The 26265-nt window shown below is 47.5% G+C and overlaps 1 protein-coding gene across 2 annotated transcripts in view; it reads left to right on the top strand.

The window, feature by feature from the left end:
• Tspan14 (tetraspanin 14) overlaps nt 1–13775 on the top strand; it is a 61144-nt gene extending 47369 nt beyond the window's left edge. The window contains exons 3-9 of one of the 2 annotated variants that reach the window (XM_034498911.3): nt 839–889; nt 2731–2877; nt 4063–4233; nt 6116–6241; nt 7799–7843; nt 10555–10674; nt 12173–13775. In XM_034498911.3, coding sequence (XP_034354802.1) covers nt 839–889; nt 2731–2877; nt 4063–4233; nt 6116–6241; nt 7799–7843; nt 10555–10674; nt 12173–12244 — 732 coding nt within the window. In that variant the 3' untranslated portion in view covers nt 12245–13775. The remainder of the gene's footprint in view (nt 1–838; nt 890–2730; nt 2878–4062; nt 4234–6115; nt 6242–7798; nt 7844–10554; nt 10675–12172) is intronic. The other variant, XM_076931504.1, reaches the window with a different exon arrangement.
• The last annotated feature ends 12490 nt before the right edge of the window (nt 13776–26265 follow it).

Here is a 26265-nt window from a genome sequence, read left to right as displayed (position 1 = left end):
GTTCACAAAGCCCTGAATGCTCAAACAAACAAACATCAACAAAAACATGGAGGCTGCTCCATTTGTAGAGCATGGGGTTTACATAGGAAACAACTCCGTCTTAGAACTGTGTCGTCCTGTTGATGGGTCCCATTCTCTTGGCTATAGTGTGTGCCTGTAGGAGGGAGATTGGGGTGATATAGTGCCTCTCTTCTGCTTAATGCAGTTTGCCTTACTTCACCAGCTAAGACCTCAGTATTTCCTGAGCACATGTGTGTCTCATATTATGTGTAGGTGGGATGAGGAGGCCCCACTCTTGGCTAGTGAATGACCTGAGTGGCTACTTATCTGGAGTCTGAGTCCTGGGCCATGGGGATGAGATGTGAGAACAGGTGGTTTTGTGTTTCTCCATAGCCTTGCCTTGCAGGTGGTCTGACCCATCCATATAGCTCAGTTGGGCCAGAGACTGCTGATACACTCTGGCAGACATCAGGGGTGCAGTGTCTTGACACTGAAGAGCACACTGAAGTTGTTGAGGGTGAGAGTTGGGTAGGAAGAAGGAAGGAAACAGTCTGTCAGCATAAGGCAGTATCTCAAGGACTGACCTAGGGATGTTTGCCTTGGCTTTCTGGTCTCATTTGAGCATATGGAGTAGAAGTCGGCTGTCAGTCGTTCTAGGGAGGTAGCTGCTGGTTCTCTGCAGTCTCCATGTCCCTCCCTTGGTGTAGAGAGCTTCTGTCATTTGCAGGGTTTGAATGCCACCTTGGACAGAAGACAGGAGCACCCAACTAGAATGTAAACTTTGTTCTAGTGCTGGTTTCTGACCTTACTTTTTTCTCCCTCCCTTTCCTCGATTTAGTTGGCTGGAGTTGTCTTCCTTGGGGTCGGACTGTGGGCATGGAGCGAAAAGGTAGGTGGAACCTCGACCAGGTCCTGTTATCAGGCAGCCAGACCCAGAGCCTTTGGACTCAAATTGTCCCCTTCTCTAGCCTGTTCAGTAGTCACTAACTGCTGGGTCATGGTCACATAACATGTGAGAAAGTTATGTAACATTAACCCTCAGAAAGGATGTGTCTCTGAGGCTGTATGTGTTGCTACATACAGGAGGTCGTTAGGGCAGGACTAGAAGAGTTAGGTTGGAGGTTATGAGCTCTGTGAGTAAGGATGTACTCCCAGCCTGTTCCCAGAAGCCCGGAGTAACCCCAAGGCAAGCCTGGGGCTGTCTTCTAAACCCTTCCCATAACTCTGGGAGGAAGTGAGCAGATCCTTCTGCTCAGGGTTTACTTCCGAAGTGCTTGTGCTGGCCTACAGAAAAAGGGAGTAGAGCCTGGTTTTGTGCCCCATGTGCTGCTTGCCAGTGTGTGAGGAAGGGGATCCCATGCTCTTACTGTACAGGTAATAAAGAGGCAGTTGGTATTCTAGGGAGTCAGAGCTCCAGAGGCAAGGTGTCGTCATGGTGCTGACCTTGCCCCATGGTAGATTAATGCTGATAGCTTAGGTGCTGAGAGCTGGAATTCTTATAGGAAGGAGGAGCAAGGAGAACCTGGAAGCTGAATCACCCCAGTTCTTGTGGTAGAACCTTCCCCTGCTTCCAGAAAAAGGAAGCAACACACTTTGGTCCATGAGCTTTTATGTGATGGTCTTAGGAACAGAGTGAGGTTTGTTCTTGAGCCTGTGCACCTTTCTTGGAGGCCTGTGTACCCCTGATGGCAAAAGCTGTCTGTACAATGTCTGTCCCAGTGACCTGGAAACAACCACGTGTAACAGCGCCACCGTGTGGCTGTATATGGGACTGCAGCAGACTTGACCTGGATGAGCCCTGAATCCTGGAGCTGGTTATACAGCTGCTTAGCCTGACAGCTCTTTTCTTTTCTCTTTGATTATCACAGAATCTGTCTGTCCATTGTAGTTGCTACTAGTGTCTCTCTCTCTCTCTCTCTCTCTCTCTCTCTCTCTCTCTCTCTCTCTCTCTCTCTCACACACACACACACACACACACACACACACACATAATATATATTTTAAATTTTACTGTTTGTTTTGGTTTTGGTGTGTGTGTTTGGGGGATATGTACATGCCTGAGTAGAAATAAAAAACAACCCGCAGGAGTAGGTTTGGTGTCCTCCTTTCACCATGTGGGTCCTGGGGATTGAACTCAGGTTGCCAGACAAAGCAGCAAGTGCCTTTACATGTTGAGCCATCTCACCAGCCCCTGACTATATGTGTTTAAATAACAATGACAAGCCAATCTTGTCCCTGGCCTCCTTCTGAGTGTTTTTTATTACAGGTACAGCCAATGATTCTCTTTGGATAGTACTAATAGGATGCTGCGTTATAAACACGTTTATGGGCAACACTCTGCCCATTACCTACCCTTTCTGGGTATGTTTTCTCAAAAATACTCATTGTGAAGCTGCTTTTAGCCAGTTTGACCATGGCCTAGGACTCCCGTCCTCGACTGCCTGGCCAAGGTACCTTACAGGCTACTAAGGAATCTGGGTCTGGGCTCACAGGAGCCCTGAGCCTCAGTGTGGACCAGGAACTTCATGGAGAGTGTTTAAGGGTTGCAGTGAACAAGGACATACTCAGGGGTTCCAGGAAGTGGGCAGGAACACACTGTGGCCTGGCTCTTGATGACAGGACTGAGCTGTGTGAAGCAGCCCCCTAGCTTCAGCTGCTGGCATAATTTGCCCCCAGGGTCTTGACTCCATTCTAACGGCACTGCTACCTTTCATTCTCTGCTTCTTTCAGGGTGTGCTGTCAGACCTCACAAAGGTGACTCGGTTGCATGGAATCGACCCTGTAGTGCTGGTCTTGATGGTAGGCGTGGTGATGTTCACACTGGGATTCGCAGGCTGTGTCGGGGCCCTACGGGAGAACATCTGCCTGCTCAAGTTTGTGAGTGGGGCTTGAGTGGGAGGCAGTGGGTGTGATGGGTTAGAGGTACCAGCTCAGATCTGTTTTCTGGCCCAGGCAATACAAGGAGGGACCAGTTCTTTGAACCTGCTGTCTTGCTAAGAGGGAAGATTTTAAGAAGAAAAACCCAGATGATGGTTCCTCACCCTAGGGGAATCGGGTTCCCCGGAGTTGCCAGCTAATTGCAAGGGTTCTATTCACGCCTTAGCTTTATGGCTCTCCTTAGAAGTTCTAAAGGAATTGTTTATTTGCTGTTCACCTTTGTCCTACCTGGCTAAGATCAAACAGTGCTGCCAATAGCTTTAAGACATCTTTTCTCCTCCTCCTGGGTGTGAATCTGTTGAATGTGCAGTGTAGTTCTTAATTTTCTGGCAGAATCACGAATTACTAAGAGTTTAGTTTTATATTTAGATACAACTTCATATTTAAATGTATTCAGTTAAAATTAAATAGCACCTGGTGAGGAAAACGCTTTTATTTTCTTTATGATCTATTATTTGTTGAACTTATTAGGTCAGCCTTTCTTCATTTGGAAAGCAAAGCACACAGCTCTCCCTAGATCTCCTCCCCTTAATAATCCTGTGGTTTGCATTCCATTTCCACATGAGCAGGCTGTGTGCACACTTGTGCATGCTTGGGAGTCTTCTGGTTTTCTTGGAAAGGTTTTTTTCACATTTCCAAGATGTGTCAAAGCTTCATGGCTGCCAATAGAATGTCACCATGACCTGTAGCTAGCAGCCATGTTTCTAGAGAGGTCTCTATGCAGCTGTCAATCCTGCTTGCCCAAGCAGAGTGGGTACTGATAACACTGGTCCCTCCAGAGCGGTAATGAACTCTGCAGGGAACTTAGATGTCAACATCCATAAAGTGGGAGTGAAAGACCAGGTGTCTTGGATGGTTGAGTGGAGGGTGGGGCAGATAGTACCTGGGTAGGGCTCCACGGGATTTCTTTTTCATCAGGCTGGGAGAAGGGGACGGGTACCTCCTAGGAAGTGATGGTTTGGAGCTTTGTCCTTCCTCTTTGCTCCGCTCAGTTACCAACTGTACCGTCTGTGCATGGGTAGTGGTGAGTCCTGTTTACAGAGGAGGTGAAGTGCTACAGTAGGTGGTGCCTCTGCATAGGAGGCTGGTGATGCTGACTCCACCTTTCTTCTTGTGCCCACGCAGTTCTGTGGGGCCATTGTGCTCATCTTCTTCCTGGAACTGGCTGTGGCTGTGTTGGCCTTTTTATTCCAAGACTGGGTGAGGGATCGGTTCCGGGAATTCTTCGAGAGCAACATCCGGTCCTATCGGGATGACATTGACCTGCAGAACCTCATTGACTCCCTTCAGAAAGCCGTAAGCTCTGCCCCGGCATGCCTCCTGCACTAGCATGCCCTTCCCCACCTCTGCTTACTCTGGGATGCCCTGCAGCTGAGATGGAACAAGGCCTTCCCTCCTTAGAGTGGGTTTTCTGCCACAGCATAGTAGGGAGGTATGGAACATTCCTTCCCTGTCTCTGGTCAGCCTCGCTGTGCTCAGCTTCTGGCATGGCAGTTCAGGCTCCCTCTCAGCGTTTTGGATTAGTCAGACCATTCTGTTTCTCATTCCTTCCTTTTGGGTCCAGTCTTCTCTAGCCATACATGGTAGCCATGTTGGTAATCAGAGTCCTCCCCGGGATCTTGGTCCTGTGGATATAGCGGGGATACAGAAGACAGAGCTTCTTCCCCTAAGACTGACTCACTGCAGAGCTATTCCTGTATCCTTCCTCTCTGGGACCTTTTCTCCTTCCTGTTTGAGAAGGACAAACTGCCTGGGGGAAGCCTTCTTCATGGAGGGATGTGACCTCTCTGGAACTTTCCCCAGGGAGCTGAAAGAGCAGGCTTGGCCTGTGTCCCTCAGTCTTCTGCCCCTTCCCCTTGCGTGCAGCCGCACCTGGAAGCTTGACTCACTGGCTGCTACAGCCCCTAGGGTGAACCCATTTGCTGGCACAGTGGCCTGCTTGTTCTGCCCCTACCAGAAGCCTGGCTTCTGAAATGTCTTTTCCATGGAACACTTGGTTCCAAAGAGAAAATAAACCAGCAAGCACTAAAAATAACTGACCCACTATTATTAACCAAAACTTGTTTACCCTGTTGCATGTAGAATGGGGTCCAGAAAAATTCATTTACATAAGCAGAGAGACTCCTGGGTGTTGTTATTGACTTGGGAGACTCTGAATCCTATAGCAACCTTGCTATTATTAAAGTAACCCTTTCTATTCGGTTTTCTTTTGTGTTCAAATGGCCTTGGATCTGGTAGTTTCTCGCACTTTCCCCTGCTCTTTCCTAAGGGAAGTCTTTCTTGCTGCCCATCTGGCCCAGTCTGTTTTGAGACAGATGAGACAGGATCTTGTTTTGTAGCCCAGGTTGCCGTCAAGCTTGCGAGCCTCAACCTCCTGGTTATTGGAAGTGGAGGAACGTTTGTGCTCTACTATGCCCAGCTTCCTTTCTTCTCAAATTTAAGAGGCACCCACTAAGTTCTAGGGCTTGTGATAAAACATTATGTGGTCATTAAAGCATCCTGCATAGTGGAGGAGTAGGGTTGGAGAAGATTTGATTTCCACTGGAAAGTTGGGTGTGAGGGAGATGGAGATTCTTGCTGGCCTTTGTTTTGGCGGCAGAGATCTACTAAGGGTGTGGTGATATCATCACAGTGATGTTCTTAGTGTGCTGGGTGCTGAACATTCGTAGACTGATAAGGGCTTTTGCCAGCTTTTTTATTATGGGGAGTGGAGGGTGGGGCTCCTGGTCAAGTCAGTTGCTCTTGCTGTTCACCTTAGTTGTAATTCACCCCTGTTGTAAATATTCAGCTGTTTTATATAAAAAGGCCAAAAAGGTAACTAGGGCCAGTGTGGGTGGCCATTTATCCTGGAGAACGGCCTGTTATCACTCAGGCAGTGTTCTCTGGGTTAGGAGAGGGGGTGTCAAAGGGCCTTTAGTGGAGAAGGGGTATAGCTTGCATGGGCTCTGCCAAGGATTCACTGGGACGTAGCATGCTAAGCTAGACTAGTGAGATTTTGTTTCACAAGGCACTCACCATGGCTGTAGTTTCCTTCTTAAAGCATTACCATTTGTTGGTTTCATTCAGTATCTGTGTGAGCCTTGCTGTCTGTCTAGTAAATGAGAGGGAGACACCGTGTATTGAGTCAGTGACCCTGCCCCCTCCCTCATGTGGTTCTTGGCTATATTTATGATTTCAGAATCAGTGCTGCGGGGCTTACGGCCCTGAAGACTGGGACCTCAATGTCTACTTCAACTGCAGTGGTGCCAGCTACAGCCGAGAGAAATGTGGGGTACCCTTCTCCTGCTGTGTGCCGGATCCTGCAGTGAGTATATGTCCCTTCTGCAGCCCCGCAGTTCCTGCCACTTCCGGTGCCTTCCAGGCTGCCACTTTCCAGCGCACCGATGGAGTGTGGTGCATTCACTCCCCTGGCTCCGTCTACCCCACCCTGGGTCCTTGCAACTCAGAAATCCTGTGCTTACATTTTGGATCACTTCTCTGTGGTGCATCATGGCTCTGTGCTAGACAAGGAAGGAAAGATAATCCTTTCTCTGGAGGATCTTTCTTCCCATAAAGGTGCTGTGCTCTGGGCCTGCCCACTTTCGTACCTTCTCTCCAGAGTGTCCTCAGTGCTCAGAAATTCTCAGGAATTGTGAGGTTGCTCATCGTGTGTGTGTTTTTGGGGGGGTGGGGTGGGCAACAGCTCCATGGTTGATCATTTTCTAGCCTTTTCTTCACTTGATTTCATTCCTAGTCTTAGGCCCAAATCCTTAGGCTTTTCTGGAAATTAGCACTTTGGGTAACCACCTAGGAAGAAAGACTATGTTTTGCCTGAGCAGAGATCCGACCTGCACAAGCTTCCCCGAACAGCCCTGTGGCTCCTAGTCACAGCCCCTGAGAAGCAAGCCTTCACTGTTAGGACCTGGGCAGGATCCTTGGTCTGGGAGAGGCCTGTTTGCTGAGGTTGTGCAGTGGAGTTGGAGGTGTCCAGGAATATTTGAAAAACACCAGTGTAGCGAATATACTGAGTGTAATGCCATCTACTAGCCCAAAGGTTAACAAACTGTGGCCCAAGGCCAAATGAGGCAAAATACGTTTAGTTACTTTTTGGTGGTTATTGTCCAGTTTTGCATCACTGTAACAAACCTCCTGAGGAAGAGCTTGTGGGCTCAGCAGTAGAGTGCACACTTACTGTGCAAAGGGTCCTAACACTAATCCCTAGAATTTAACAACAGTTACCTGGCTCACGGTGTTGGATGCTTTCGTGGTACCTGCTAGAGACAGCAAGGAGCAAATGGCATGGAGGCTGCCCGTTCTATGGCTAAAGAACAAAACAGAATGCCACTGTTTCCTTCCAGGACATGTCCTTAGTGACCTAACAGCTTCTTCCTAGGCTCCCTTTCCTAAAGATTTCACACTATCTGCCAATAGCAGCACCTTGGGACTAAGCCTTGGGGGATATTCTGCATCTAACCTCAAATATGGCTGAAAGAAAAAAGTATACTATTTTGTGATGTATCAGAACTGGTATGAAATTCAGATTCCAGTGCCTTAGTTTTCTGGCAGTATAGCCAAGACTGATAGGTTATGGTTGTCCATGTCTAGCTTATGTGCTGTCCAGGTCCGTGCTCTTGCTCGTGAACTAGAATGAGTCCTGGTTCTGCAGCCTCCATCTACAAAATTTACTGCTGCACCCCCACAGATGTGGCTCACTGAGCCCTGTGGTAGCCTGGAAGGGGAGCTGGCAGTTGACCTCAGGGTATGAGCTGTGATGTGTTTCTGCACGTGTTTCCGGTGCTCAGTTGTGATTTTTCTAGAGCCTCCTACCACTGGGCTTTTTGACAGGTCTTTAGAGTGATTAAGTTTTCTGCTTTTCCTACAGCAAAAAGTCGTGAACACACAGTGTGGCTATGATGTCAGGATTCAGGTAAGAATACCAACACACAGCCTTAAAGGATCTTGGGAACTGTTTCTTAAGCTTTATTAGTCTTTAGCACAAGTGCAGCTTGGAGTTAAGAAACAGGAATATTCCATTAGAAGGTGCTCTAAACCAGAAGTGAGCTGAGTCCGGGTGGACTACTGTGCATGAATGCACATGCATCTGCACATGCACTCACACACATGCACTCACACATAGGCACTCACACACAGGCACTTGCACACGTGCACTCGCACACAGGTCGCACATGTGCACTCACATGTGCACTCACACACATGAACTCACACATAGACACTCACACACCGGCACTCACACACAGGCACTTGCACACGTGCACTCACACACAGGTCACACATGTGCACTTGCACACGTGCACTACTTGCACACAGGCACTTGCACACGTGCACTCGCACACAGGCACTTTCGCACACAGGTACTCATGCACAGGCACTCGCACACAGGCACTCGCACACGTGTACTCACACACGTGCACTCACAGGCACTCGCACACAGGCACTCACACACGTGCACTCACACACAGGCACTCGCACACGTGCACTCACACACAGGCACTTGCACACAGGTACTCATGCACAGGCACTCGCACACAGGCACTTGCACACGTGCACTCACACACGTGCACTCACAGGCACTCGCACACAGGCACTCGCACACAGGTACTCATGCACAGGCACTCGCACACTCACGCACAGGTCACACATGTGCACTTGCACATGTGCACTCGCACATGCACTACTCGCACACAGGCACTCGCACACAGGTACTCATGCACAGGCACTCGCACACTTACGCACAGGCAGTTGCACACAGTGCACTCACGCACAGGCACTCACATACATGTATGCACACTAGATTTAAAGCCCTGTGACTATAATATCACTAAACTTAGCACTGTATTAAAAGTAGTGTGGAATTGGGGACAGCTGTTATCTATTGTTCTGCTGTGGGGATAAAGCTTGTAGGGTCTGTGACTTGCTTCAGCTTCCACATGGAGGCAGTAGCAAGATGGAGATGCCAGGGCTAGGATAGGGCTCAGAATCCATGCCTTCTTTCGGACCATAGTGAGTGAGGGCTTGGGTGTGAGAAGGTGATAGGAAAGGATGTCAGAGAATGTAGCCATGGACACTAGGACAGTTTATCTTCCATTGACTTCAGTTCATAGAAACAGGCCGTGTGTGTTGAATGTTTTATCTCTCAGAAGCTAAAATGTAGTCAGTTCCCAGTGAAGACAGAGCTGTCATAACTGAGATTACTGCCCTGATTAAAAGGCCCAAGATGGCCTAGAGAGATGGCTCAGAAGAAAATAGCACTTGTTGCTCTTAGGACCCAGGTTTGGTTCCCAGCACATATATATGCAGTGCCTCACAGCTCTTAGGAATTCCAGTTCCAGAGGATGGACGCCACCTTCTGGTCTCTGTGGGCACTGCATATGAAGGGTACGCATAAACATGTAGACAAAATGCTTACACACATAAAAGAAAAAAAGAAAGAAAGAAAGAAAGAAAGAAAGAAAGAAAGAAAGAAAGAAAGAAAGAAAGAAGAGCTTTCTTCCTCTTCTAGCATATGAGAATTCAGCAGGTAAACACTGTCTAACTAGAATGCAGCACCAGACACTGAGTCTGCCAGTGCCTTGGTATTAGGCTTAAGCCTCCATAGTGATGAGAAAGAAATTCCTGTCGTTTTAGGCCACTGTGGTACTTTGTTGTAGCATCTCAAACAACCAGAGAGATGCATCTGTATGAAACCTAGCTGTCCTGTTAGAGTTTCATTGCCCCTTGGGGCAGCCATAACAAAATGCGAAGACTGGCAGGCTTACATGACACTTATTTTCTCACAGTTCTGAAACTTAAAAGTTTAAGATGAAGCTGTCAGCTGAGTTGAGTCCTTCTGAGGCTGCTTAGAGGGAGCTGTTCCAGGCCTGTCTTCCAGGCTGGGACATCTCCCCTCTTCACATGAGTTCCTTCTGTGTGTACCCCTGTCCTAGTCAGTTGATCAGACCTCATCCTCTTAGCCTCATTTAAAGTTAGTCAGTACAGACCTGTCTTCAAATACAGTCACAACCTGAGGTTCAGAGGTTTAGAATTTCAGTGCAGGAGCATGATGGCACAGTGCATCCCATAATATCCCTAATGTGAATTCATGTTTTATCCCTGTGACATGGAGGGCGATGATGGGGAAGAAACTGGGGCTGATTGCCACTTATGCGGTAGTAAGACTGGGATGTGTACTGGGACAGTGTCCCCACACACTAACAGATTTCCCACAGGGACTGGCAGAGAAGGAGCTGGCTGACTCTGTCTCCTAGAGCCAAGTTTACCAGTAGGAGACAGAACCTAAAGAGCCACTGCCCTTTCTTCTGCTACCTTCTGTAACTTAAAAAGTGTGGGGTGCCCTTTCCTCTGTGCCTTGAGAGACATTTTTTCCTCCAGGCTGCAGACTACCTCGCATCTCCAGGTGTGGAGATGCAGAGTGAATTCATCTTTAGCACTGAGAGCCTTTAGGTAGATAGGCAGGATGGCTGCTTGCCCTGGGAGGGGCCCAGACCGAATCTGAATCTGGAGTGTTCTCAGGCAGGGCTTCTCCTGTGGTCCTCATTCAGCCTCCTCAGCCCACCATCCACATGGGCAGGGCAGGGATTGCATGTGCTCAGGCTGAGCCACTGTGTTGTTTCTCTGCAGCTGAAGAGCAAGTGGGATGAGTTCATCTTTACAAAAGGATGCATCCAGGCTCTGGAAGGCTGGCTGCCCAGGAACATATACATTGTGGCTGGTGTCTTCATTGCCATCTCACTGCTGCAGGTATGTCCCAGAGTTCTAACCCTGGGCCCTTAACACATGCTGTAAAGGAATCTGGCCTAGAAAATAGGATGTCCAAGGTTAGGTACATATACATGCATGTGTGTTTGTGTGTGTGTATGTGTGTGTACATATACATGAGGTAGTAAGAGTGGGATGTGCACTGGGATAGGCACACACACACACACACACACACACACACACACAGAGTGTGGTGGCACCTTTCATGTGTGTTCTTGGAGGCTGTGCCTAGGATGGGTTATGGCTCCTCTGTCTCCACAGCCTGCTACCTGAAGGGAGACCCTTTTAGGGCAGACAAATGGGACAGAGATGACCCTCTCTTTAGGGCCCACATCATAATATGGTATTGGCTGTGTAGTGGTCAGGGGATTGGAGTACAGGATCAGGAGTTGGCCCACTTTGAGGTCCTTCTCTTTTGGTAGACGGAAGTAGCAGAAATTATGGAGGTGTCAGGAGCTCTACAGTGGGAGGTGACTCTTCCTATTAGCTGGGGCAGTTACCCCAGAACTTCCTTGTCCCTGTTCCTGGCTGGGCTTCCTGGAATCTTCCCTCACCACAGACTCTCCCCTGGCTCACTGCCTGGCCCAGGGGTGATTGGAGTGGCTGGTGCCCACAGAAAAATCTAGAAAAAGTCAAGAATCCAGTTCTATCAGGGAAACTGTCAGTTTTCTTAGAGCCCATGTGTAAGAGGCACTGCCTGCCTTTGAGCAACTTACAGGACAGAGAAGGTGTGCGTACATGGAGAATACATGTCCTTGAGGAGGTGGGCCTGACTGCAGCCACACCATATTTCTGTATTCACTCTGTCATTATATTGAATGATTACAGAACACTAGAGAAAAGGTTGTGGAAAGTGTGTGTGTGTGTGTGTGTGTGTGTGTGTGTGTGTGTGTGTGTGTGTGTACATGAGGTAGTAAGCATGGGATGTGTACGGGGACTTTTTTGTCTTTGTCAAGTGAGACTGGGTTCAGTTATAAAACAGAGCGTGAGTGTGGGGGATGACAAACACACTTCGAAAGGTTACCAAGTTTATGGTTGTCTGTGTAGATAGAAAAACCACACCCTTCCCTCATGGCATTCCTGTCTGCTAAGGTCAGGATATGTCTGCAGATATCAGTCAGGGTCATGGCTGTGAATTACTCTCTTGGGCATTGGGCCGACAGGGTGACTGGTTCTGAGTAATTGGTGTTATTTTGCAGTTTGACCTAGAGCTCAAGTATGTGGGTCCCGCCTGGTATGTGGCATTTTTACTCCCTGGGGGCAGGCCAAGCATCTGTTTCAGTCCGTGATGCTTGTTCTGACCTCTTCCATGCTTGAGGGATGGAACGCCTACCCCAGGGTTCATTTCCCATGGGGTGGGTCATCTTTGCCACTTGCTCGAGCTTTGCTCTTACCTTGCCCTTGACTTGGTAGGGTAAGGGAGGGAGTCCATGTAGGCGTTCTCCACCAGCTCACCTCTGCTCCCTGCCTTTGCTTTCAGATCTTTGGCATCTTCCTGGCAAGAACCCTGATCTCAGACATCGAGGCAGTGAAGGCAGGTCATCACTTCTGAAAAGCAGATGCAGCACATGGGGCTGAGCCACATGGAGAGGTCCAGCCTTTCACTGTCCAGCAGCATCGGAAGTCGACATTAGCCACCCACAACCAGACCCCTGTCTTCGGCATCAGTGTGATATGACCTCTCAGTTTCTTCTTGCTGGTGCTGCAGACCAAGGCCCCTTTTCATCTGCCCACACTTGACATGGCATCTCTGAAGGGATTTGCCCAGAGACAGAGAATGTGTTTTTATGTGGAATAGTAACTCTGAGGACAGATGGCTCCCATGGCTGCAGCAAAGGCTTGATGGCCTTTATGGAGCCCAAGAGCATCTGCAGGCCCCTACCTACTCAGTAAGGCTTAGGTACATGCTCAGCTATTATCTTTTGTGGGTATAACATCAGTATGGGGCTAGCATTGGTGACAAGGCTTCTGGCTCCATTGGATCAAGAAGATGGGAGGGATAAGTGGTCCAGTGGTCCTCCCTCATGCCAACAGGGTTCATGGTGGTGCAAACATGCCAGGGTTTGCAGAATCCTCAGCCATGTCCAAGTGAAGTATGCCTGAGCCAGCCATAACCGGTCATGGGGAGCACATCACCACTGCCTTCCAAGCCTATATTGCTCTCCCAGGGTAGAACAGCCTTGTTTCTCCATAGCATTAAGCCCTGCTGAGAGCCAGCTCTCCTGTTCTTATAGTGTGTAAATAGTTTATTTATAGGGGTAAGAGTGTTCCTTCACCATGTCTTTATAGCCTCTTCTGTCTGGCATTCTTTTCTCAGCAGCCTTGCCCAGTGTCTGGGACCAAGCTGTCCTTTTCAGTTCCCCAAATGTTTCAACAGCCAGCTGTGACAGCTTCTCTCTCTGGTTCATTCCCCCCATGCACCCCTGCTTGGCTTCACTGTCTTCTGGTCTCGGTGCTACTGAAATGGCTACCAGAACTTGAATCCTGATTGACCCTTTCTTCCTCCCCAGTGCCCTCCAGGGAGCCCCAGTTCCTGATTGCCAGCTGGAAACTGGCTTCCTCTCACGACCACATACAGCTAGTGGCCCAAAGTGTGCTGTCCCTGGAGGGCAACACTCCTGCAGCCAGGCCCTGGCAAGCACAGACAGCAGGTGCTGTGTGGAAGCTCAGTGCGTCTTATCTCTTAACTTCCATGGTGACCCCCCTACCCACATGCCGTGTTCACTGTCAGCACTGTTCTGAGGCTGCTCTTGAAAATGATGTCTGTCTTATGTACTGGATACTCTGAGGCGTGCTGAGTGTCTGTCCACCTTGGGCTGGGCTACTCTAATGCTTCTTTATAGCTTGTATCTGTCCTTACCGTTCAGGGATTGAGTGCTACCTTCAGTTACTTACCGAAGTGTACATTCTCGTGTGGTGTATACTGGTGATACTGGTGGGTGTGTGTTCATGATGATGATGATGTTATAATTTTTTAAATAATTCTCTATAGACTAGAGGAAGAAGAATGCTTGTGTTTTTAGAAAGTGTGAAGCTTCTCTTTGACCTGCCAAACTCTTTTATGGAATATATCTTTATATTAATGCTGTTGTTTGGGTCTTTTTTTTTTTCTTTCTGGTTTGGAACCACTATTTAAAAAAAGCATTAAGCATTTTGGTGATAAATTGAGCCACTGAGTCAGGTGTGACTGGGTGGTACAGAGGCTCAGTGCTATCGTTTGCACATCCTGACAGATTTCATGTATCCTTCACATTCTCCCCGAAGTTGAAACTTGGTGCCTTACAGCTTTGCCATTCTTGGCTGTAAGCATCAGCTGGGTAACTTTCCTCTCCAGGACTTAAGGAAGGATTATTCTCAGTTAATTTTGGTCTAGCCCTGGCAATACAGCCCATCCAGGTAAAAGTCCATGGTTCCAGATGGGACACTGTCGCATGCACGAGCTGTGTGTCCTGGACTGGCTGGTGATCTGCAGTAGGTGGGGTGGATGGCCCTGCTGGAGGCCATGGTGACTGTAGACACTCCATGCTGGCATATTGATATGGAAGGGCTTCGAGCAGCTCTTAACTGTTCATGTGGACTTGCAGACTGGCCCATTTGGAGTCTTGCCCTGTGTCACACATCTCTGTCTAGGATGAAGTTTATTCATGGCTTCCAGCGTTGGGTTTGTTTCTCAGTTAATTTTTAAAATGAGGCCACTCTCTGGCTAAATGAACAGAAGTGGGAAGATAGGGGAATGGTGTCTGAAACATTTTCTGGCCTCCTCTGAGTGCCCATCCTCTCTGTCCTCTTAGGCTGAGAAGCCAGCGTGTGACCCCTGCACATCCTGTTCTCCCACTGAGGCTCCGAGGCCCCTGTCCTTCTCTTATCCTGTCTAACTCTGCTTAGGACTCTGCCAGCCTTGTCCCAGGCAGTTTCTAACTTGGGTCACTGGGTCTTCCTCTCTCCCACCCTCCATTCTCCACATGGCCAGTTGTTAAACCATCCACTGTGATGGCACCTAACATTGGACTACCCTCCTCAACATCTCTGCTTCTAAGGTGTAGGCACACTGCTTCTAACTCCTGTGTGTCCTCATGCCTTGGTTGTTTCTACCCTGCTCACCAGGTCTGCAAGGCTGCTCAGAGTAGAGCCCGAGCCAGGCAGAAAAACTATGTACATTGCTCCCCAGGAAGCCAGGCACAGTGTCTGTACCTAACTAACATGCCAAATTGTTAAACACAAACTCTCCCAGGAGTGGAGGAGGTGCTCAGGGCACTTACAGTTATAAACTCGTTTGGTTCACAGAGCACTTCCAAGGAAGCCATATTCATGACCAAAACATAAGTCTCAGAGAAAGATAACTCCCTGCCACCCTTGCATCTTCTCAGTGTAGCTTCTGCCTATTGACTAGCCCAGGTATAGCCCCAATCCCTGAGGGTATTCTGAGAAGCTCCTGGGGCAGTAGCAGGTCTGTCTGTAGTCATTTGGAAAAGGTGGATTGTAGATTCCCTTCTCTAGCTGGATTAGATACTTGACGGGAAAGTTACCCACAGTGAGTAGGGGCACTGCCCTGGCTAGCAGCTCTGGCAATGAGCAGTGGGTTCATTTTTCCAAGACCCAAGTTCAGTAGTCCTGTGTTCAGTCAAGAAACTGCTCTCTGGTCTGTGTAAAGTACTTGTTTTCCCAAAGCACAGTTGGGGAAAGGCCAGAGTTGTCAGTCACATGTGAACTTTTGGATGAGTTTTGCAGGATCAGACACTTCCTTCTCTTAAGAGACACTTGGAGGCCTCTAAGGCAGGATGTGGGCTGCTGTTAGAGCGCTCCTCTACAGAGGGAGGAAGCCTCCGTCTCTACATGAGGGACCACTTGATTGCTTCCTGGCTCATAGCTTCAGACATGTGAGAATTGTTTGAAGTTCCTCAGCTCTGACAAGGGCTGGGTAAAGAATATGCGTGATGCTGGCTGGGCCTTTGTTCCAGAATTCCATTTCTCTGTGTCCTGGAGGACCATGGGTACCACTTTGTTAGCCTAGAACTTTGGAATACCCCATGCCCCATCATTTGGATCTTAGGTGCTTGTGTTGAATGTACCCGGCGTGGGGGTGGGGTGGGGGTGGCAAGCCTTTTGAGCTGAGCTTAGTTGTGTAGTGTGTAGAAGTATCCTTCCTCAAAGGTACATCTCCCTTTGATCAGTTGCTTTTGGTGTCTCCAGGGAACCTCTGGAAAATGTCAAATGGGCATTATAAAACTGGGACTGAGAGCAAGAGAAATGGCTTAGGAATTAAGAGCCTTTGTTCTTCCAGAGGACCCAGGTTTGCCTCCCAGCACACACATGGTGGCTCACAACCACTTGTGACTCCACCACCCTCTTCTGCTATCTATGGACACGATACACATGTGCCTTGTACATATACAGAGGCAAGTAAATTACCCGTCCATACATAATAAATAAATCTTAAAGAAAAAAAGGCAAAATCCTGGTCAAGCTTTCAGAGCTTTGTCAAGGGATGCCTGTGGGGATGCTTGTTTTGGAGCGAGGACACAGCCATTCCCTGCAGAGCTCCGAGAATTATTTCTTCACTGGGCTTTATTCTGTATTCTGTACTTCATGTCTCAGCAGGGGCTTCAAAAACATAGCTTAATGACTACCAAACTAAATTATCACCCTGGGCCATCTTTTTTGTCACCTCAAACTTTTAAGTTTCATCCTTTTTAACATAAGTAGAAGCTATCTCAATGGTGCAAAGTGGAAAGTATGTTTTCTGTTACCCAAAGACAACTACTGCCAAGGATCCTTCCAGAAAGTGTCTTTGGATCTTCATCCAAATGGGAGTCTTTTTTCCTCCCCCTTCCCGCTTCTGTGGTTCTTTTTATGTAATGTATTGATCAGGTGCACTCACTTGGTCAAGCCACAGACTTAAGTGGACGATGCCCTCCAGGGGATTATGTTTGCAGTCCCAGGTAACAGAAAACCCTACTAACCCAACCTGAACAATGAGTGGAGGGTTTTGGCTCCTGAAACTGGAAAGTCCAGAGGCAGCGTGAGTTTCAGGGTTTGTGTGATCCAAGTGGCTCAGTGAGGTCAGCAGGATCTGGTTTCCTTTTCACTGTCTGCCACAGTGTCTTCATCATCAGAGACTGAGGCAGGGGTTGAGGAGGACCCCTGCCACTTGAGACTGCCTCTACCTTCCGTGATGGGGCCTCATGGTGGTGAAGTCAAGGAGCGAAGGTCATCCTTCTCCCCCATGCCCGCTCTTCCTGCTTCACGCACATGTTAGGAAGTAACCCCGTAGGATGCTGGGAATGCTGCAAACTTCCCCTTATCCTTCTGTGGGGTTTGCTCTTATGGTGTTTATTTGAAAATGAACAAATTAAAACACACACACACACACACACACACACACACACACACACACACACACAGTCCTGCAGTATGGGTTGGGGAAATGATGCCATGAGGAAAGGGGCTTTTTTGGTAAGTGTTGAGGACCTGCATTTGTATTAATGTCTGGAATTCAACTGCCCCTACCAAAACAGGCAAGATGTTAGACAGGAAAATCCCAGGAAGCTTGGGAGTCAGCCAGTCTGGCCTGCTGAGTAGAAGAGCAACAAAGAGACCCCCTCTCAAGGTGGAAGGGGAGGACCAACACCACAGGTTGTCCTCTGACCTTCACATATGCCATGTGTCATGCCCACATGCCCGGTCACACACAAGAATGTGTCCATGTTATACCTAGATATACATGAGTCATACACAAAGGGATGGAACAAAAACTGCAGTGCTTGTTATTCAAATCACTTAAGAGGATTTTGATATTTATTTGTTAGTTTGTTTATTCTCCTAAGGGAATTCTCTAGGAAGGTGCACACATGTTAGTGGGTTGTAGGGGCTGGTTGTAACAGGCCAGGTCATTGCTTACTGCTGGTGTGTGGCTGACTGCTCCCACCTGTCACATTTCTTTTTAATGGGAATGGTAGCCCTTTCCCTTGTGGTGATGCGTTGAACATTTAACATAGGGATGTTTATCTGAAGCTACATCCCCACCAGCCAAGCAACCCATGATGGATGTCACACAGTTCTGAGGTAAGCAGAAATGAAGTAGTCATATCTCTCTTGCTTTAGGAATGAGTCTTTGAGGTTTGCTGGGAACCTCACCAGGACTCTGTTTACTTTCTGTGCTATAAGATTAGTAGGTGGGGCTTGGGGGGGGGGCACCCATTCTTGCTGGAGTATGGATCCTGCCAGAAGCCTACACAAGTAAAGAAGTTGCTTTTGAATTCCCAAAACCCTACCTTGGTGGGGGTGGGGAGCGGTGGTTAAAGCCTAGGATGAATAAGAAGCCTAGAGGAGCTCAGACTAGAAGAAAGCTGGGATGTTGGTGTAGTTGTGGTGAGTCTGGTGCAAGCGTGTTCTGAAAACTGGGTCATCATGGTTGTAGCCTGTCCTTCCCACCTTCCGTGAATAACCAGGCTCACTGTGAAACCAGAGCATGGTTGGCTTCTGTGTGTTTTCCTGGTTACCAAGAAGATTTAGTATGAAAAATAGTAGGGAAAAACTTGGGAGTCAGGAAGTTAGGTCAGATGTACCAATTGTGATTCTGTTTTCCTAGAAGCAATGGGAATGTGCAGTCTTCTCCCTTGTGACTCCAGCTCAGCTTCATTGCTGGCCTGCATCCTCTTCCTCCTCCCCATTCTTGGCCAGCCACTCTGGTCACCTGGTAAAGATGCCTGGGTAATAAGTTTCTGCATTTCCCCCTTAGGCCTAAACAGTCATCACCTCTCAGCAAGATGAATCATTGTGATGGTATCTCCTTTTAGATTTCTTTTTGTGGCATAAAATCAGCACAGCTGTGGGCCATATGGAAGCATTGGACTGGTCTCTCGAAGGGACCTAGCACCCTGTCACTGGTCCCTGAAGGTGTGTGAGGAAGCATCGACCCCTTTCTAGGGCCATAGGAATCAACAGGTGATGGGTTTTTGTTTTGTGGACTGAGGGGAGTCTAGGAGAATTTCCTGTGGGAAACTGTACCAGGAAAGGCCCAAGTTTCTGGTTTGATAGCCAAAAGGCAATGGTCCTTCTTATGCACTCTGTAAAGGACATTTCTTTTTAAGGACTCATAAATATAAATAAGCAATTAGGAAGATTTTTAAAATTTTAGTTCATTGGTTCAAGGAGGTGGAAAGGTTAACAACCAATTCAAAGGAGAATTCACAATGAAGCATCAATCCACATGGAGAAAAGCTATGCCAGAATGGATTTTCAATACAAAAGGATCTGCTGGATCCCATTTGGGCATGCTGTATGCACATCTATCCACAAGAATATGTCTACATTAACTCTGCAGCATAGTTGTAAAATACCTCAAAGGAATAGCAGTCTAGATTCAGACTCAGCTCTTGGCGTATGTCCTGAATGACACAGATTTTCATTGGTGACAACCAGAAACTTTGTTTATTCCAAATTTCTTCCTAGCTCTATCTGGCCAAATCCATGAGTGAGATTTATATCACTTGGACTCTAAGAAGGAAGTGCTCCTTCTATAGCTGTCAAGCCACCTGGTTTGAAACTTAACCCTAAATACACTAATGCTTCACTTTGATGCCCATCAGGACACTTGAACATCCCTCTCCCTGACCTTTCTGCACTGTTTCTGCAGAAGACTCTTTGCACCATCCATGTTGGAAGTCTCTTTTGGAACACAGCTGCATTTTGAGGTTTGTTTACCTTCTTTCTCTGTAGATTAGAAAAATTCCTGGCAGCTGTCAACACTTGAGGACTTCGGTAGAACAGTATAGAATCTGTAGAAAATGTTCAAAGAATCTCGGATGTAGGGGGTTCCCAGCCCTGGATGGTGAATCCTCTTCCTTCCCTGCAGCATAATTCTTAGAAATAGCAAAGACATGTATTTAAAAATGTGTTTTAATTCTTAGATGATTTTATACAATGTGTTTTGGTCATATCCTCTCCCACTCCTAACGCCTCCCAGACCCCCTCCCCATTTCTTTTTAACCCACCAAGTCCACTCTGCACTGCTCATGTTCTCATGAGTGTGGGTCACTCGAGTGGAGTGTAATCGATCCAGCAGGAGTGAAACCCTCAATGAAAGCTGACTCTGGGGGAAAGAAGCCATTAGCTGTGACTAGTGCTTCAGTAAGGGGTGGTGCTTGTAAACTCCTGCCACCATACTAGAGTGTTGATTGGCTTGATTTTGTGTAGGTCTTGTACAGACAACCACAGCTGCTTTGAGTTCACAATGCTCCAGTCATGCCCAAAGGACACTATTTCTCTGATCCTTCCTGACCTCAGGCTCTCAAAATCTTTCTGTCCCCCTCAAGATTGTCCCTGAGTTTTGAGGGGACAGATGGAGGAGGGCACCGACATGAGGTTCTTCATTTCATATGAGAGGAAGCAGATTCAGATTACAGACCTTGTGGATGCCATGAAGCTGGGAAGTGTTATTTACATTATCCTGATATATAACCAGGATTTCCTCTTCAAGGACTGTTCTCCCTCCCTATTGGTGACACTCATAGGACACAATCAGAGATCAAAGAGCATTAGCAGGTATTGGAGGCAGGTGTTGGCACTGCATTAAGTAAATAAAAGTCAGAAACTGAGTGAAAGTGGAAGAAGTGCTTTAATTTCAACACTGGGAATTAAGACAATGATGCTCACAGTGTGATCCCCATACTAGTAGCTTCAGTATCACACTACAGCTTGTAAAATATATATATATATATATATATATATTTATTCATTCAGTGGTCCACCAGGTTTATGGAGTCATATTCTGATGGAGCTCAGGTTCCAGGTGACTGATACAGAAGTTTGGAAGCTGTCATACATGATTTGAGTGAGATTAACCACTAAACACTTCCAAAGTCTGAGTGGATTTGGAAAAGGTTAGTTTACTTCATACTGTTTTCCCAGGTCCTGGTAGCTACTGGAGGGTAGGCTTGAGAATGCTCTGCTCTGCCATCTCTCAGAGGACCTAGGCTCCTTCTATTTTGTGGCTCCACCTCCAGCATCTCCTTGTTGCTGGTTAGAAACAGAGTGAGGACCAGAGAGGAGTTAAGCTTGCTTTTCACCATTCAGAACATTCACCTTCAGGAGCTGGCAGACATGTGCACAAAAGGGAGTGGGAACAGGAAGACATTGGATGCAGGTGGTCTGTGCTTCGTCCTGTGGTTCACGGAACTGAGGAAGTAGATGTCCCAAATCCCTTGGTGGGGACCCTGAAGCCCAAGCTGTTGCGGTTGGTTTATCTTAATGTAGCCTCTGATCCAGCCTGGAGGCTGTGAATAGCTTCTTCACCTGTAGATCTGGGATGTGGGCTGTGTCCAGTTGGGACAGGTGGGTCACTGTCTGCAGATATGACTAAGAGAAGCACAGCACAATTGCAGCTATAGCCTGGAAAGATTATGTAGCTGAGAACAAGAGTTGGAAAAGGGATGCAGTGAGAAGGCACAGGTATAAAGTCTTGACTCAGGGAGACCTGGGGTCTAGTACTGAGACCCACCATTTACATGAGATAATTTTTAAAAGGGAAAAACAACATAACAACCACCACAGGCGTGTTGAGTACACTACACTAGTAGCTCTTTTCTGGTTGCAGTATCCCACAGGGCCTAGATTGTGGCTTTGTAACATATCCTGGAGGGGTTAGACTGCCTGTGATTCTCAGACATTCTGAGGGAAGAACAGAACTTGTTGCTTCTGGCCAGGATAGCCTGCATCTTCTGGGACCTGAATTGTGAATGTGAACCTTTTGTAGCTGAAAGAGCAGTAGGCAGGACCAGAATACTGCTTGTTCTTTAATGGATACCAAGGGCCCTGTGAAGCTGTCTGTAGGATAGCCTGCTGACTACCTAGGGCTGCTGACACTGTTTCTGGCTACCCCCAGTGAGGCAAAGGAAAGGGACTGAATCACTGCTTATCTCCAGTAAGGATATGTTGAATGACTGAGTTCAGGGAGCTAGAAGGATTTCCTGTGAGAAATGCCACCAGGAAAGGCCTAAGTTCCTGCTTCTTTGTGTCATTTCCTGACCTTTTCTACAGAATCCATGACAAGATAGTTAGGTCTCCAGATTCCGGCTGTGGTGGAGAGCTGGGGTCAGGACACACTGATTGCCTAGGACTGATTTCTACTTAAATAAAAAGTGGTTTACAGGCTTCCTATGTAGGGAAGAATAGCGGGGAATAGGAATTTAGGGGGCCAATGAGGGTGTTAATGTCACCTCTGCAACAAGCCACTCTTTCCTACGACGTCAAGTTTCTTGTCCTGCAAGGAATTTTGAAGAGCGTCAGCCACAGTTGGTAACTAGCAAACAAACCAAAACCAAACCAAAACAACAACAACAACAAAAACCCAATAACACAACTTTTCCTAATGATCATGGAGGAACCTGAACTAGAGTCATGTGCCCACCTAGCACATAAAACTTTCTTTTAACACGAGGACTATGTGGGGCTTGCTCAGCAGACAAAATTGGTCAACAACTCGGCCCATGTTTGATTATTTTGATTTAGCATATCAAGGAACCAGGCCCTCCAAAGTGCATCAGAAGAACCAAACTCATGAGGTCACTGTGTGTGCCTGCTTACTTGTACTCACCTTCTCCATCCAGTTAATGAGGACAAAAGTTACTTGACAGTTTACCTGTATACAGATGAGGAAACTGAGTTACAAAAGAGGACTGCCTGGGAGGCCTGTGGGCTGTGCAAGTCTGGTTGGCTTTCAGTCTTGAGCTTTGTGCTCTCTCTCTCTCTCTCTCTCTCTCTCTCTCTCTCTCTCTCTGTGTGTGTGTGTGTGTGTGTATGTATGTAGCACATGCATACTATAAAATTTGTGTGTGAATGGTAAAGGACAACTTTGGGAGTTGGATCTCTCCTTCCAACATATGGGTCCTAGGGATTGAACTCAGATTGTCAGGCCTGGGGACAAAGCCTTTACACATTGAGCTGTCACCTCCCCTATCCCCAACACACACCTAGTTTTCGAGATAGTATTCCGCTGGCCTGGACCTTACCAAATAAGCTAGGCTGACTGGTCACCCTCAAGAGACTACTTGTCTCTCTCTCCCCAGAACTGGAATTATAGGTGTATATATGCCACCACCTCTCTCTCTCTCTCTCTCTCTCTCTCTCTCTCTCTCTCTCTCTCTTAAATGTGGATTCTGGATTGAAGAAGTCAGGTCCTCATGCTTACAAGACAAACACTTTACTGACTATTCCATCTCTCCAGGTCAATACTGGGTCATGCTGACGGTGAATGTGGCATATCCCTAAGCCACTTAGGTCACCTTAAATGTAGGTAGATATCCTATTATCAAAGATGTCCACTTTGCTTATCCACCCCAACAGGTTAAATTTGTTACCAGCATTTTGTGTTTTATGCATGGTTCCTATGTAGGGCAGGATCTGTTTTTCACATAGGATGTTCTAAGTATTGACTGCACATATGTATGTGTAGGGACACGGATGATTTTCTTGCCTCCCCCTAGTGGAGACATGGTCTTCTATGTAACCTAGGCTGGTTTAAAGCTCTTGGTCCTTCATTTCAGCCCCTGAGTGCTGGGAATATAGTCATGTGCCCTGTTGCCTGTCATGTTTCTTATGTTCGTTATTCTTACTATGTTTAGTGGCAATGGGATAGAAATTACTGTTGTCTTTCACAGAGCTCTTGGACTGTACAACTGACATCTGAAGTGTGCTCTTGGGAGCAGCTTCCTCAAGTAATATTGTACCAGGGCAGGTGGATGGTAGGTAAGCAGGACTGTCCTGCCACTGACCTTTCTGTAGTTGTTCTCATGGGCTTGCCTGTGGCTAAGAGGATGGAGCCCACTAGCCATCACTGCCTTGTATGGGGATGACTGAGAAGCCAGGGCAAATAGCTTATGACAGGACCATTCATGTATTTACTGAAGCCCATCTTCCCTTGACTACAGGGTCCAAGTATCCAGCAACTGGACTCCACAGCGTTTGCTCAGGCTCTGATCAATTCTACCTAGAAAGTTCCTTCCTCATCTCCTCCCCTCCTTGTTTTGAGTCAGGGTCTCATGTGGTCCAGGCCATTTTCAAACTTGCCAAAAGCTGACCGTGACTCTGAACTCTTGGTCTTCCTACCATTGCTGCTCATGTTCTGAGATTAAAAGTGCACACCACACCATTCCTGGTTTACATGATGCTGAGTATCAAGCCCAGGTTTTTGTGTATGTTAAGAAATTACAGCAGAACCGTCTCCCCAGCCTTTCCTTCTTTTCTATAGATGTTTATCCAGGACTACTCAGCAGTGTTCTTTCTACACTGTGAAGCAGACGAAAACACCTGCTGTCAGTTGCTTATTATCTAGCAAGGAGACAGACAAAAATACAGCAACAAATCAATAAGTAAAATAGTGGTTTACAAAGTTAAATGCTAAGGAAAAACACAGAGCAGAGGAAGTGAGTGGGAAGAGTTAGGAGTGCAGGGAGTGAACAAATTGAGCGGGTCAGAGAAGGCAGATCTATACTAGAGCCCACACAGTGTAAATGCTGGGTTTGATTTCCAGCATTGCAAAAGAAGGATACATATGAACAAAGATTGGGATTTGGTGAGGAGCCAAGTGCATCCTAGGCAGACTGATAAGCCGATCTTGAGGCCCTAGGGATGTAGTGTTTGATGTGTTTGCTGAGTAGCTAGTAGTGGCAGGCCCAGGATAAGGCCGGCAGGCCCAGGATAAGGCCGGCAGGCTGCAGCCATGAGTCTGGTGGGAGGGACCATCAGTGCAGATCACTGGGGGTCTTGAGGACCCTGTGAGGACTTGGGGTTTCGATGTTAGTAACTGGGTTTTGCTCAAAAGAAAATTTCATGCATTGACTTAAGTTTTAAAAGTGGAGGTGGAGATGTGCTTAAGCCCTGATTACAAACCCCAAACACAAGTTTCATAAAACTGGGTGTGGTGGCACATGCCAGTAAACCCAGCACTTGGAAAGGAGGAAACAGAGGATCAGACGTTCAAGGACCCCCTCAACGACATAGCTAGTTCTAGACCAGTGTGAGGTACATAAATCTAAGTGGGTATGGAGGGGCATCTCCCTGTAAACTTCTTCCAGGGCCTTCTCCTTAGCACTTCCTCTCAGAAACTCTCAAAGTTTTTCTCCAGCTCAGGAACCCAGGTGCCCTCCTGACTTCCCCAGGGTAGGGAAGCCTGGATGTGCCTTCAGGGCCCTTTTTAGTAATGAGCCTCATGGGGGCTGATTTCCAGGTGTGTTTGTAGAGCACATTTTAGGAACTTTGAAATACATATGACTTTAACCATATGTGTTATATAAGACTATCTAAGGCTATCTAACTTACTGTATAGCAATCAACCCCCTACCCTCTAAGAAGAAACCAGTTAAGCTATTAGGTGTGAAATTTTCTGTATGCTTCCCTTTGTTTACACAAAAATAATCAAACATAATTTCACCATTTCTGCCCTCTCCCAAGTCTACTTCCTAGGGGTTCAAACACAAATTTTAAAACAAATCACACTGTGGACATATCCCTCGTTTTTTGCCTTTTTGCTTTATCTGTCCTGGGTGCCCCCCTCCTCGTCTCGCCCCCGACAATTCATGTCATCGTTCTTTGTGACAAGAATAATGTTTCCCAGCTTAGGGACATCCAGGTGGTTTCCAGAAACAACTTGCACAACAGGCTTGTCCGGCAAGGAACGGCGTCTGCTTGCACCAGGCACCACTTCGGCCAACGAAAATAAAACCAAAATGTAACTTGTCTGAAGATGCTGCTGAGTTCCAGTCCTCCTGCGTGTACCTGGCGCGCATAGCCAGGATTGTGGTCCAGTGCAGTCGGCAGGGGGCGCGCCGAGCCGGACGCAGCCTGAAGAATACATGGCTGGGTCAGGTCCACGGATTTGGTGTCAATTGGCTTCCTGCCCCACTGACCTGGGGATTGCCAGGGAGCACCCCTCCCCCACAAAGAGAGCCTCGTAGCCCCAGCGGGAGTCATTCCTCCTATTACAATCCCAGAACACCACTACTTTCAAAGAACTGGAACCCTGAACGGCTGGCCCATTCCTCTGCTTTTAGTAGTGTTCTCCCTGCCTTCTATCTTCTTCTTTTAAGAATCTGGGGACACAGAAAAAGGCTAGATGCCCCTTCCTGCCTTTGGTTCACCAGTGTCCCAGTTTGTTTCCCTTTGCTGTGACAAAATACTGACCCAAACCACCTTGAGAGGGGCAAAGGTTTATTTCATGTTATAGCATACACTGTAACACCAAGGGAAGCCAAGCCAGGGTCTGAAGCAGAGATCACAGGAAGGCTGCTTCTTAGTTTTCTTCCCTGTGCTTGCTCGCTACCTCTCTTCCACGGATGGCAGAGTGGGCCGAGTCCTCCCACAACAATCAGCACTAATCCCTTAGACTTGTCTGACTGAAACAATTCATTGATTGAGGTTTCCCCTTCTTAGGTGACTCTAGCTTGTGTCAAGTTGATAAAAATTAACCAGCTCACATGGCGGAGAAAAACAAAAATAACCAAATTAGAGGCAAGGGGTAGGTGGGGTGGGGTGGGGGAGGGTGTGAATGGCTGACTGGGCACTGAGGGGACCCAGAGC

Source organism: Arvicanthis niloticus, chromosome 3 (assembly GCF_011762505.2).
Source record: "Arvicanthis niloticus isolate mArvNil1 chromosome 3, mArvNil1.pat.X, whole genome shotgun sequence".
Classification (NCBI taxonomy): Eukaryota; Metazoa; Chordata; class Mammalia; order Rodentia; family Muridae; genus Arvicanthis; species Arvicanthis niloticus.
This window is presented reverse-complemented; position numbering and strand designations above follow the sequence as displayed.